Consider the following 14,872-nt stretch of genomic DNA (forward strand, 5'->3'; position numbering starts at 1 on the left):
ACTCTCATTGGTCTCACTGTATTTAATTAGTCCATACTCTTACTATCAGATGATGATAATGTACCAGTACCACTAAAAGGCTTTCAGTAGCTGATGAGTCTTCATTTTAGGATTGGAGTAGGAAATAAGGAGAGGTTGACGTTTTTGTGACAGCCCCTATATGAGGATCATCCAACAAATGCCAATGATGTCTTCTTTAAGACACCCTGTGAAGATGTTAGGCAGGTGATGTTGTAATTAGTCCTACAGGGGGCAGTTTAAGGCTACAGTGCTTGACACCTATTAAAGTCAACAACTTCCTTGTTCCCTGAGTAACAAACAAGACATGTTAAGTTATGTGCGTCTTGCCAGTCCAGCAACAGTGTGAAAAGGATTTCCTGCTCATTGTATGAACCATTCTATTGTCATAAGTAATGCAATCCAGGTTAATTAAATTCATGTCTGAGGGGCGTGCATTAGACGATGTCCTGCAAATATAAACGTGTTCATTGTAGAACCATACACAGGAGAGGAGGGAGGAATAGGTAGTGAGAGAGAGTCCAAGACCGCCAGCGTACGATCCAGCGCCGAGAGCCATCGATGAGGAAGTGTACTGAAGCTGCTGTGTGGAGGCAAGTAAGCGTCTCCTCACTGTAGTTCCTGGAGGGAGCGTCACGCATCAAAACGCGCGGACTGGTGACCATATCGTAATGGGAATTACCGGGATGTCAAGGGAATAATATCAATAATCATGTGCCTTATCGGCACCAAGTCAGTGCCACTTCAGCGGTAAGGTTTTTAGGGAGAAAGGAGGAGGAGGAGGGGTAGACAGCCTGGCAGACAGGTGCGACTCCACATCCCGTTTCATTTTCTCTCGGTCCTATTAAGTAGTAGGAGCCATGGATACCCGCAAAGAAAACAAGGCAAGAAAAGCCATGAAACCCAAAACGACGAAGCGAAAAGAGAAGAAATACAAAACCGGGAAGTTTATCAGGAGGAAATCGCTGCGATCTTTTGGGAATTTCATGGGAAGGATCCTTAAAACTTTAGGCACTTTGGCGCACTTTGGCGAAGCGGAACCACCGGACGCAGAGGACGACGACGGCGGCTTCGGGCACGGGGATTCTGGGGGTTTCAAAGACGACTGCGTGCAGACCTCCAGACAGGGAACCGTAAAGAAGTGCTCCACGGCGTCCTCCTCTCACGGCTCGGTGAAAGACAGGCTGTCGTGGTGCTACGGCGACAAGACCCCCGGGGTGCTGGGGCTGAAGAACCACGGCAACACCTGTTTCATGAACGCCGTGGTTCAGTGCCTCAGCAACACGGACCTGCTGGCCGAGTACCTCGGGCTGGAGCAGTACAAGACTGATTTGTGCCACAGGAGGGTTAACGGGGAGGTGAGAGGCGAGGAGCCGCAGACCGACAGAGGAGAGGTGACCGAGCAGCTGGCGTCGCTGGTTCGAGGGCTGTGGACCCTGGAGTACACCCCGCAGCTGTCTGTGGAGTTCAAGGTGAGGACAGAGAGGGCACTGGGTGTTTATCTACTACAGTATTAGGTTGCTGCTGATTGCACTGGTTTGTTGTGATGTTTTTTGTTTAGTTTTATGTCTTAATGCATATTTGCCTGAGTGGAAAGTAAACTACTGTGGTGCCCACAGTTTAATTTCCTGACATGCCATTTGAGGACATTTTTAGAAACTACTTAATAGAGATGGATCGTCTTTCTAAGATATATCCAATATTTGTTTTTTCTTGGGAACTTAACCACTATAGTTACACAAATAACAGATGTATGTTTTGGTAAGTATAATTTGGAAAGTCATGTTTTTAATTGGAAATGGATGTTTTCCAATTTATTCAGCCAGGAGGATACTAGCAAAGCTATATTTCTACCTGAACATAGCATGCACGGGCCCCAGCCCCCCAGGGGCCCTGTGTCAATTGGTTTGTGATTATTTTATTAACTCCACATTTGTCTGGGAATGTGCTCTACTTTAGCACAATAAAACCAATTTCATAGGGCCTTGAGGCATTTTAAATCAAATGATCAGCAAACCTGCGGCGAGGTAGTTTTCCAGCACAGGCGAGCTGGTGGGTTTCAGGGTGTCTAGGCAAAATATAATTTAGCTGCCTTGAGTTGTCTGCTGTGTTCTGTACTCAGGGGTACTTGGAGAAGACAGGGTACATACACATTGCACAGAGAGAGCGAGAAGGAGGGTCAATGGGGGTTCAACAGCAAATGTGTGCCTCATTGTCCCCTGTGAGCTACTCCAACAATAAAGACATGTCATTATCTTCAGGTTAGTTTACCTATACACATTCTTCCCATAGAATCTCCCCAGTTTTTTTTCTGTAAAACACAGTCATAATAGCTTTTATGCATCCTGTGATCTGCCACTACTCAGCAGCCAGCCTACCAGCACAGCAGGTGTCAAGAGGATTTTGTGTTGTTTTAAGCAGTATTACCAACTATCACATATCACGGCCTATATTGGCAAAACAAATATTTGAATAAACACGTCAGGTGAGCACTTAACTGAGTGTGGTTCAAAGGGCAACAGTCTACCTGTGTGTTCCATTTCTGTGAATGAAGGTACACAGCCAGGTCGTGTTTCAGTGAAGCAGTAACGATAAAAACACCTCACCACTTTGCCTCCCAGTTTCGGCATTTTATTATTATTTGTACTAGTGGTAGTTTTGTGTGTGCATGCAATGTGGTTACTGATTACACACAGGCTGCAGTGTCTCCACGACTCACCTTCCCTTCAATGCAGCACTTCAAGTGGTTTGTCCACATTCTCCGACTGTCATTAGGAGTACGAGGGAGTCGAGCATTCCTGCCTTATTACACAGACTTTACACAAACTGTTAAATGCATATGATGATAGTTGGAACATTATCTGACAAAATATAAGCATGCTAAATCAACAAGGTGTCACATACTTGCAACACAGAAGGCTTGCTTGCTTGCTGTCGCAGTCACGGCTGTTGTGAGCCAGGGCTGCAGGGTTCCCTCTGGGCTGACAGTCAACCAGTACATTACATTTAGCTGACATTTTTATCCAAAGCGATTTACAATTGCTATACTGTATACGTCAGAGGCCGCACACCTCTGGCGCAACTATGGGTTAAGTGTCTTGCTCAGGGACACATTGGTTGAAGAATCACAGTGGGAATTGAACCCAGATCTCCCACACCAAAGGCATGTGTCATATCCACTGCACCGTCACCACCAGTAGGCTGGTAACTGCTCTGTTGCATCAACAGACAGCCTGGGGGAAGTTGTAGGGGAGTGGGTATGCACAAAAACACACATACAGTGGCGAGACGGTATGAGTGGGATATAATTCATAATGGAAAAGGTTGGGAGAGAGTGCACTCTGTTCCAAAGCTGTCAGCGAAAGGTAGTGATTAAGGAGCTGCTGTTTTGATCCATGATAGTAGTCATCATGTAATGGATCATTAATGCATGTACGATTTAAAGAGATGATTTTAAACTCTTGTCAAGGTCAGCTTCACCAACTTGAGTCTCTGTAGACTTTTTATATAATAATAAAAAGTTTGGGGTGGGAAAAACATGAAGTAACACAAGGTCTTGAAGGGTATTTAGGTATGGATTGAGGTAAAAATCTGGATTTGTATTAAATAAAATGACCTCCTCTTGTGCAGTTTTGTTCAGGTGATCAAATTGTCACAGAATGTGTGATTCAGTCTGTCTCATTCAAGCCCTTTGTACCAAAATGAGTTAAAATGGTGGCTAATATCAGTCCGCGTAATGGCCACATATTGGAAGCAAATACTCAATATTAGCCCTTGAATTTAACGTCTGAGGTATTCACTCTTTCCTTTATTTTGCTCTAATACCTTTCATCATCGTGGGCTGCAATAAAAACAAAATCCATGTCCTTCACTCCCCCTTTCTTGCTTCGCCCCATCGCATCGATACAGTGATTTGTGTCTGTCTGCTCATCCCACGGTGAAGCAGGAGAGAGGATGTTTACTGTAGCAAGTGCATTCAGCCTGGAAAAGGAGGATACCCCCTGCTGAGACTCCTCCAATGGTGTGTACTTAGAGGGAGAGAGAAAGGGAGAGAAATTGCTGGTAAACAAAACTACATCGTCAGCCCTGTGATCCTCATAAGACCCCCCTGGACAGTAATAAAAAAAAAAAAGAGACACGCAACTTTGACAACTGATGGTTATTACTAAATCTCTCCACAGCTAGGCACTGGCCTTCTTTTGTTTGGGATATGTATGGAGTCATTAGCCTTTCAGTAGACATCACAATATCTTAACTGAAGATACCAGAATGACCTCAGGCTTTGCAGCACGGAATTTGGTCAACATTTAAATGTTGGGTGCATCTTCTCGAAAAGTTCTACATGGAGCTGGAAAACAAGTTTTGTTCTACTTTCTTGGCCTTTTGACAAACCAAAGTGTCGTGTGCACTTATGTGTCTGTTATACTCCGCTGTATGCAAACATTTAGATTCATAATATTGTAATCACAATGCACTTCAGGGTGTTAAACGTTTTTAATTGTGTGATTCACTGGACTGGTTTAACAAGTGATGGTTTAAGGTTCTCATGGAAATCATTGTTAGAAGTTGATCACCAGCACACACTCACTAGCATCCTAAAAATTCTGCACTTTGAGTCTGACTGAAATGAATTGTGTTAGCAAATGCAGCGAAGCTTATAAATGACAGTGATCAGCCTAATAGAAGTGCTGTATTTAAAGTAAATGTGTAGTGATACATAAATGCTTCACTACACATTTGACGTTTATGAAATCTGGAGGGTGTCCTTTGATTGGTTGCACCAAAAGTTGTCTACATCAATTAAACTCAATGACAGAGTGAACTATTTTGAATGTGTTACACTCCTGAACTAAAGGATTTAACAACACAGTAACTACTTGAGCCCGGATTCATCTTTTTTACGCTTGACAGGATGCAGCTCTGTGAGGCCAGAGGAGCTCGGCCCTGAAGATGAAGCCTGGTATTTTAAGTTGTCTTGTTTGTTCTGGGAGTGCAGGAAGTGTGTGACATTGAGGCAGGGCAGCGAGACTGATGGTTTGTTTGTCTTTTCTTGTCTCTGCTCTCCTTCAAGGACCACTCTCATTCTCACTCTCAGTGCTGAGATGTATACATTGTTTGTAGAAAGACACGCACACACACGTTGCTGTGGGGATATGCACCACCTGGACTCTGCTAAATTTGCACAGCAGGGCTACCTCTCATTTCAGCTTGATTGAAGCAGATGGGGGGACTTATTTTACTTTAGCAGCGTGCGGGTAGAAGATTTAGAATAGATATAAGAATCAGTGTATTCTGTATTTGGCCACAGACATAGTGGGATCTATGTCGTGAAGTGGGTGGGAAAGTCGTAATGCTTCAAACACTTCATCTCACCCTTATAAAACACAAGCTAGACCACTTACCAAGTACTGTAACAGAGCAACCATATGCTGTTTGGAAGCAGCATGCATTCCCACGACTCAGTGAACCGCACTCCATTATACCTGCAGCGCTGTGACAAAAGGCAATAAAGAAACACAACGAGAAGTGTGTCTGCTGTATCTGTGTAAGCACGACAATATGAGACCATTTTCCACCAGGTCTACAACACAGTGTAGGAAGCAATAGGAAGAAATATATCTTTAGTATTAAGGGATATGATACTGTGATCACCAAATCATGGAGGCTGGGGATGACTTTCCGACTTTATCTCAGTTATGGGGAAGCATATGGCATATATGCTTATACAGCTCTTGATAGCGTGACAGATACAGCTTCCTAGACTCTCAGTTGTGCACAGTAGCGTATTTATAGCCTCAGCTGAGTATCAATTTCTCAGTTTCAGCTGTAAACCATTCAGAGGCGATTATTTCCATCGACTGTAAATCCCACACCGGGGACATCTTAAGGCTCTGTTCAGTCTTGACTTGCTGACACACCTTTATCGAAGGATTTCTGAACTTCTCAGCGCTGCAGAGGAAATATAGGTCTGATTCCAAGACGTGGCATTTACATTTGTCATCCAAAAATACTTGCCTGTTCTCTGTTGTTCTGGAGGTGAATCCATTATGGCCTAGGCTGACACAGAAAGTAGCTGTTAAGCGTGATTTATGGTTCTGCGGAGGCTCCACGCAGAGCCTACGTTAGTGGCCTGAAGTTGTGCGTTGGTGTGTGCGAGTGTGTGGAAGAGCGAGGGAGAAGTGAGAGAGTGACGGTGAAGAGCTTTGGCGCGAGTACCGACTCTAGAGTCATAGTGAGAGAAACAAAGTGTCTCCCCTGTTCTTTCTGACCAAGGTGGGACATCTGTAGCAGGAAAGGTTAACCCTCTCCTTGATTTCATGTTGTTTATGGAGAAGGAGAACCAGGAAATGAGTAGTGGGAAATGCAACGCTGCCAAGACACGACCTGCGTCGCTGCGACCTGTTGTTAAATTTTTTGAGAGGTGCACGTCAGGCTACGGCGTAGGTCCGTGTCTCCACCTACCTATGTATGTAGCCACGGCGTAGATTTTACGTAGAAATATAAATTAAAGCTTATATCGGGCCCAAAAAATCAAGCCCGACCATACCCGAGCCTGTGCACGTTGTGTCCGAGCCCAGCCCGAGCCCGATTTAAACCCGACAATTTTTTAATACGTGGACCGTTATAACTGACGTTCTCAACTACAATTCCTTTTACCTATGGGTAACAGATCAAGGCAGCAACATAATCAAATCCCTGGAACCATATAGGAGACTTTCTTGTCTTGATCACCCAATTAATGGGGGGGGGGGGGGAATGGTTCTTACATGGTAGAGAAGAAAGAAAAAGAGATAATAGAGGAAAAAATAAAGTTTTTGTTTGAAGGTTGTGTGTAAGACAGAAAAAGGATAGATGGAACACAGCGTGAGGGGGAGAGAGAGAGATTGATATGAGTGGAGACTATTAGTGATGACTGTCCTGTGTCCAGAGGTGAGCCGGCAACACCAGGCTGCTGAAAAATGAAAGAGCAAATGTTGCAGCCAGTAAAGACAGATTCTATCCGGCCTCATTCCAGCCGTGTGTGTGTGTGTGTGTGTGTGTGTGTGTGTGTGTGTGTGTGTGTGTGTGTGTGTGTGTGTGTGTGTGTGTGTGTGTGTGTGTGTGTGTGTGTGTGTGTGTGTGTGTGTGTGTGTGTGTGTGTGTGTGTGTGTGGTTTCTCTAAGGTCATGCCCTGTCATAATTTGTCAGTATCATTCTCTGTACGTCAACAACAAATCCATCCACGATGAGGTGGTGAAATGTTTTTTTAGGGAGAGAGAGAAGGGGCATTTTCTTAACGTATGTTTTATAGTAAATCACTGGCCTGCCAGCATTCCTGATGTGTCATTGTTTACAGAGTATGAAGATGGATTTGGTGAGGGTACGATGGGGTAATGTTGTGAGGTGAAGCAAGGGTAGCAAGCCGGGACACTAAAACAGACGTGGGTGTGGAAGTAGGGGATGTTGCCAGAGTGCAGCCCTATCTCTGCTGACCGCAGGGAGGTCATGATCCCTGCTGTGGAGACCGCAGGTTTATTGTTCTTTTGTCATTCTGTTATCTTTCTTTCATGCCTTCTTCTTCATTGTTTGTAGAAATTCTAGTACTCCTTTATTCTCTTCGAACTTGCTTTTCTCTGTTAACAGACTTTTCCAGTTTTTCCCTCCTTTCATTGCCCACCTCTCCTGCTTTGCCTGTGCTTGTCCATGCACCTATATGTTTTCCTTTTCTTTTTGTCTGCAATGTAACCTTGTCTACGTACCTTTTTTGTCTGTTTGTAACCAAAACTGGAAAGTGTCTTTGAGTGTTTAGAAAAGCGCTATAAAAATAAAATAATTATTATTATTGTTATTATTATTATTGTTGTTGTTGTTCTTTAGTTTTGTTATTTTTCCTAAAAATCAAATCAAAAGTAATTGCCAGTACCAGAAATCAGACTCCTGTGCTCCGTTTGTTCTGGACTAGACTTTTGATTGTCCCCCAAAACAAACAAAACTATAAAAATCCCTCAAAACATGGTAGGTTCCTACATGTGTATATATGTGTATGTGTATATATATATATTAGGGCTGTCAAAATAACTTGTTCATTTCAATTAATTAATCTGAGAAAAAATAACGCGTTAAAAAAAATAACGCAGATTAATCCATTCCATATTGACGTTTGACCATATGTATATATATGATTGCAGTAACCCATGTTTCATTAAGCCCAAGACTATGTGTTCTGGGAGATGGTCAATCCTAAACTAGTTGGGTCTAAACTAGTTTGATGATAGCCAGACAAATTCTCCTAAGAGGATGGAGGAATGAAGGAGTGCCGTCAATCCGAGTGGGCTTGTGAGATGGCTAGGGTGGCAGCGTTTGAAAAAATGTCATGTAAATGGTATGCAGGATTGAATGTCTACACTAGAAAATGGGGGAAAGTACTTTCTGGAGGGCTCCTAAGAAGCCATGTGCTGGGGAGAAGCGTATACAATGTGCTTTGGGTGTTGTCACGTATGCATATGTTTATTTGGTTTAAAGTGTATTTCTTTATTTTGTTGTGTTGCCTTGAATGTTATGGTTATCATGTTATCTTTTCTTGATTTTTTTTTTTTTTTTCTGGGTAGATGGTGATGACGATCAGGGGAGGGATGTGTTCATGTTGTAAATTGTATGTTCTGTATGACGTTTAAAAAATGACTAAAAATTGTTAATCTTAAAGAAAAAAAAAGTATATATATATATATATTAATCGCGATTACATTTTCTTAATCGTGGAATTTCTATAGTTAATTGTGATTAATCGCATGTTTTATCACATGATTAAAATTCTATTATTTTGCATTTCAGAACAGTTTTTAAGTACATATTAACAATGGAAAGCAATTCTTACCAGTGTATCTTGATTGGGAATCAAATGAATGCAAAGATTTAATCTAGTCACACATTTTAATCTAGAGTCAATATTAGGGTTGGGTATTGTTTGGTTTGGATACCGGTGCTAAAGCGGTACTTTTAAAACGGTACCGGTGCCTGAACCGATACTTATTAAGAAAGTAAAAAAAAAAGAAGGGTACTAAACAGAATGGCTTGTTTATTGCTAAGTCCATATCGTCAAAATTAAATGATTTAATAATAATGTAATCACTATAACAATAACTTATTTCACTAGTAAATAGCTGTTGAATGACAAAAACAACCACCAGATGGGAAAAGGGCATTTAACAACAACTTGCACTTGCAAATGCACCACGAAGCTGTAAATTACTAGTTTCATTGAACAAACCGTCTGTGTTTTTCCGACATCAGCAGCTGCAGATGGTTACATCCCGGTGTCAGTAAAATACAGACAAACTTTACACCGTTTAGCATTAGCTGTCAGCATTTTAACCGTGTTTAATCCAGCTACTAGCTAGCGGTAGGCTAACATTATATAGTCGAGTATAGTGTTAACTAGCGTCACGCGCAGCAATGTTTCTGTTGCGTTTGTTCCACATGCTCTGATCCAATGGAAAATAACTGAATGAAATCAATAAATGAAACAAAGCTTGCTTTAAGCTAAAGTGAATTAAGAGAAAAATAGCCTGAGTCAACCACATCAGGACCAATCAGGGACGGGTAGGTTGAGAATCAGATCCTTGGTCTAGACTGATCAATAGTTCTTACAAAAGACTCCCTTAAGTTGACCCTTACGCCCATCCTCTCCTCGACGAGCTCTGAAGTGTTTGCTCAACAAACACTTAAGATCCCACCAGAGCTGTGCTCAGGTCAGCTTTGAACCCTGCTAGCGTTTACAGAGGAACTCGACATTTCGAATAACCTGCAATTTGTTTCTTTGTCTCTCCTCACACTTCTTCACCATGTCATAACTTTAATTTAGTTTCTTCCTTTCATTTCTCCCTTTTCAAGAATTCAATTAAAAAATAATTGATGCTTGGAAATACAACCTTGCCACTTTGCCAAATCTTTTTAAGTGCCTTTGAGGCTGTGTGGCACCAGAGACAATGAGATGAGCAAAATGACATGAGCAAAATTACCATTTCTAGCTTTGACACGCATGCACGCACGCACACCCAAAGGGAGAAAACAGCACATGAGGCCAGTGGAGGGATCATCCCCTCATCTTAATGAAGTCATAACCTCTTTATGGCATCAGGTTTCTGTGCCCAGACTCACCGCAACCTTGGTAACTGTCTTTGCCTTGGTATTTTCGCCCCTCCTATTTTGTCGGTAGCTTTGAGAAACTGTGCTGCCTCCATGTTCTTACTTTTCATCTTGGGGCCAGCATAACAGTGCCGTCCTTTTTGATAGGGTGACAGATAGTGTTCATTTCGTCAGACAAGACTAAATATGTTCGTCACCGACCTTTTTTTCCATGACTAAGATGAGACGATGACGAGACTGCGTCAGTGTCCAAAAACGCTGACTAAGACTAAATTAACATGCATTATTGTTGACGAAAAAAGACGAGACTAAAATATTTTGCATAAAATAAAAACTAAGATAAAATCTCTCTTCATTTTCGTCTACAATCGTCTCTACTTTTACATCATGAGATAGAATATTCAGCTGTTACTAGGGTTGGGTACCGAGACCCGGTGCTAATACGGCACCGACCGGTGCCTTAACGACCGTTATCTACCGGACCGCATAACAACGCGGATTTCGGTGCCACTTAAATGCCTGCGCTTCTCTCTGATGCTCCTAAACGGACGTTAGAGGCAACCGAAACATCACTGCACGGGACACTAGTTAACACTACACTTGGCAGCAGGTAACGTTAGCCTATCGTTAGGTAGCCGCTGGATTAAACACGGTTAAAATGCTGATAACTAAACGCTGCAAAACTTTGTCTGTATGTCACTGTGTAGGATTCCAACACCGAGACATACGACAGTCTGTAGCTGTCGTCTGAAAACAACACATATGTTGCGTTCACTCGCCAGCCTCGTGGTGCATTCAAAGTTATTGTAAAATACCCTTTTCCTATCCAGTGGTTGTTTTTTGTCGTTTAACAGGAATTTACTGGTGAAATAAGGAAGAGGCTTGATATTTATATAACTTTTTGTAATTTATTTGACTGAAATGGTTATCAGAAATAATCTCAGAAATCATTTATTTAAAAAAAATTCTAAAATGTTTTGACTAAAACTTGACTAAGATATATTGAGTTCTCTTTTGACTAAAACTAGATTAAAATGACAAGACTTTTAGTCGACTAAAACTTGACTAACAAAAAAAGATATGTGAATGACTAAATATGACTAAAACTAACAAGGACATGGCACAAGACTAAGACTATAAGACTAAATTAAAAAATAGGTGACAAAAATTACACTAGTGACAGAAAAACACTCGCAGGTCTGTTGAAACTCCGCCAGCGTCCCTCCCTTACTCCTCTCCTCCCTTACTTACTCCTCTCCTCCTCTCTCCATCTGTCCTTCATCCCTCCATCCCCTGTCGGTGCTTCCTCATAGCAATGAAGCTTATTAGCGGGCTGTCTCCATCAGGTAGAGGGGGTCCTTCCCTCCTGTGTTTATATTTAGATACTGGGATACTGCAGGTATAATGTGGTGATTTTTAATGAGGTATGGAGCAGAGGCTGGATCCTGTCAGTCACACACAGAGAGGGAGAGCGATGGAGAGAAGTAGCCACCGTGTGTAGCGTTAATGCTGTCATTAGTTTTGCGTGTCATTTTCTCCGTCTGACTCATAAAGTCACAACTCCTTCCTCATAATTGAATTAGACAGTCTGGCTGTTTTTTCTAGTAACATCTGTCAGGGTTTTGGATGTCCTCTGTGTGAGTCATTGTTTGGTATGCAGTGTATGAATGATTGTTTGAAGAACAATTTCTTAAAATAGGATTGGGCACCACACATGGTTTATAAGGACTAGTGTGTCTGATTTTGTTTACTGATGCAGTTATGCTAACGATATAGCAATATCAGTGCATCATTTAAACAACTACAGTTAAAAAAAAATTGGATTAAGTAATTTAATTTGTGCTGAAAATTAAACTGGGTGTCAGTTTTCTTGATATTAGTGTAGTAATCTGCCTTATTCTGAGATGTGTCCTCGATATTCTTAAGTGAAACTTTGACCTACAGTTTATTCTTAATGTAATGGCTTGTCAGGACTGACCAGTATGTTTTAGAACTTACAACTAAGTAAGTTAAACATAACCACTCAAAACAAGTGGCTCAGCTTTACTAATTTGATGAAATAAAACTGTAAGAAATAAGTATGCAACTAAACATCTACTAGATAAATTAATGTATAGGTTAGGTAAAATCAGATAATTGCTTTAGTCATTTTTCAAGCAAAAATGCCAAACATTAGCTGGTTCCAATTTCTTGACTATGAGGATTTGATGCTGTTCATTGTCATACATGATAGTACATTCAATATCTTTGGGTTTTGGACTGTCGGTCAAATAGAAAGACTCCTGATCGCAACTCAGGCTGTGGGATATGATAATAGGCACTTTTCACTATTTTCTGACATTATTTAGACCAACAGATAAATCGATTAACCAAGAAAGTAATCATTTTTTGCAGCCCTTTCTGAAAATACAGTGAACATTGTTGAAATGTTTTTTGGATGATGGCTTAATGTGCTGCATACGTCTTCCGAAATATGATGCATGTGATGAGGTACGCTCGTACGCTCTGCCTCCGATTTTTATTCTTCAAAAAGTTCCCATTTTTTATTTAACATCCAAAGAGAATTGTGAATGACTTTAATACATGATCTTATCATAGCCAAGTAATGCCTGGCAGATGTTCTTAAAAGAGTCTGCATTAAGTGATGATAAGAAAGAGAAATGTCCCTGCTTTTTTCCATCTCTCCCCTGAGTGCTCCAAGCAGAACCAACTCTAACATACATGAGTTGTATGAGTTCCTGTGTTCAATGTGATCGGGGCCTCATTTTGTCAGGAATTTTGTCAGTATTTAATGACTTGAATATCACCCAAAGTATTCATTGTGATGTTTCTCCTCTCCTCAGAGCATAGTGGCCAAGTACGGCTCTCAGTTTCGGGGAAACTCTCAGCATGATGCCCTCGAGTTCCTCCTTTGGCTGTTGGACAGAGTTCATGAAGATGCTAATCACAGCCCCAACAACAACACTAACAGCAGCAGCAGCAAGACCAAAGCCAACGCTAAGGTGAGTCCACATCATTAACTAGCAGCCGCAGGCTCTGAAGCAGTGAGCCGGTCTCTTTTATGTTTGTTGCGTTGATGTGGCTGAAAAAATGCTCAATGTGAAATGTGTTACTAATACTTTCACATCAATGACCAGGGTTGTACCAGGGTTGTCTGACACCTGTTTAACCCCTTATTTTTATTTATTTTGTCAATTCAAACCAAGACTGTCAAAACGGGTTGATGACCACACTAAACTGCCGGGTGTGTGTGTGTGTGTGTGTGTGTGTGTGTGTGTGTGTGTGTGTGTGTGTGTGTGTGTGTGTGTGTGTGTGTGTGTGTGTGTGTGTGTGTGTGTGTGAGAACATTCTAAAGCACAGTAAGATCTAATCACTTTTGGCAACCTCTGACAATTGCGACACATTTCCAACCAATGACATAATTTGTCCCGCCCTAGTTGTTAACGACCCTGTTCATGTGCCATTCATATTGAAATCGACCCTCGTCTGACCCATCTCATGACCTGGGTCACGAAGCTGATTTGGTCAACGCAGGTTCACCCTTTCAAACACAAAGTCAATGCAGGTACTGCTATTGCTAGCCTGTTTTGATTTCAATACCATTTTGTAATAATACTTGACTTGATTTTCATATCAAGAGTTGTAGCTGCTTGCATCTGGATCACATGTATTCATTCCTACATCTCTTTCTGTCTCGGTCTCACACACACACACACACACACACACACACCACATACCACACACACACGCATCTTGCTTAATAGTGCAGTAATAAACAGCAGTGTTACCAGAGTAATAACCCACCTTTTCAGCAGCAGTACTAAACTGTCTGAGGATATTGGCTCCAAGATGACTATTGTAACTCACTTTGTTAGTGTTTTCAGCTTAATTTTGGCAGGTAACAAGAGCTTGGTCCCATGCTAACAACAGCCAGCTTCCTACTTAAGTTGGCTGTCTCCTAATGGGCTCAGGGAGACGAAAGCAAAGCTTTTGCTGCCCCGTACAAGTTTGTGAGAACAGAGGCATTCTCCCCCCATGTTGGAGCCGAGTCAGTGCTGACTGTCATTCCTGCTGCTCATTAAATGTGAGCAGGTCACGGACACAAATGAACTGAATCCTTGAGCCGTCCCAGACACCCTAATCTCTTCAAACATGTTTGGTTTTCTTTGCAAGATATATAAAGATGACTTCTAAGAGCTGCGATCAGCCAATAACAACGTGGGAAGAAACCAAGTGGAATATGTTTGATTTTCTTCTTGGTTTGATCTTCCCGGCCAGTCTCTTCTACACATTCAGTTTTTTTTTGTCTCTTTCTTTACTGCACATATTATTTCACAGGCAGCAAGAGACAAAAATCTTCTGCTCCATCTGGCATGTTCACATTGCATGAAAACCGGTCACATTTGCTTTGGTAGACAGCAAAGTGCCATTATGATCTAAGCTCAGGTGCAGAATCACGTGACATGTAACACTGAGGCCGTTGTTTAATTGGAGCGGTGCATTAGTTTGGGATACAGTTGTATGATGCAATTCCCACCTTGTTATCTAAAGCTCACTATGGCAGATGTAATCATTGATCCACTCTATGGTCATTCTTGTAAAATGATGACAACAGCATTTCATTGTTTGTTTAATTCTAGTCAAAGAAATTACTTCACTCATGTTAACAAAAGAATAGTATTTTCAGAAGTAGTATTGTCTTTTCAGTACCAGTAAACCCCACTGAATG

At 41.7% G+C, this 14,872-nt stretch overlaps 1 protein-coding gene across 1 annotated transcript in view; it reads left to right on the forward strand.

Moving 5' to 3' along the window:
• Positions 1–359: 359 nt before the first annotated feature.
• The window catches only part of usp43a (ubiquitin specific peptidase 43a), a 111,116-nt gene continuing 96,603 nt past the window's right edge, over positions 360–14,872 (forward strand). Inside the window, exons 1-2 of the mRNA XM_078280253.1 lie at positions 360–1,490; positions 12,987–13,145. Coding sequence (XP_078136379.1) covers positions 879–1,490; positions 12,987–13,145 — 771 coding nt within the window. The 5' untranslated portion in view covers positions 360–878. The remainder of the gene's footprint in view (positions 1,491–12,986; positions 13,146–14,872) is intronic.

This window comes from Sander vitreus, chromosome 2 (assembly GCF_031162955.1).
Source record: "Sander vitreus isolate 19-12246 chromosome 2, sanVit1, whole genome shotgun sequence".
NCBI classification, from domain to species: domain Eukaryota; kingdom Metazoa; phylum Chordata; class Actinopteri; order Perciformes; family Percidae; genus Sander; species Sander vitreus.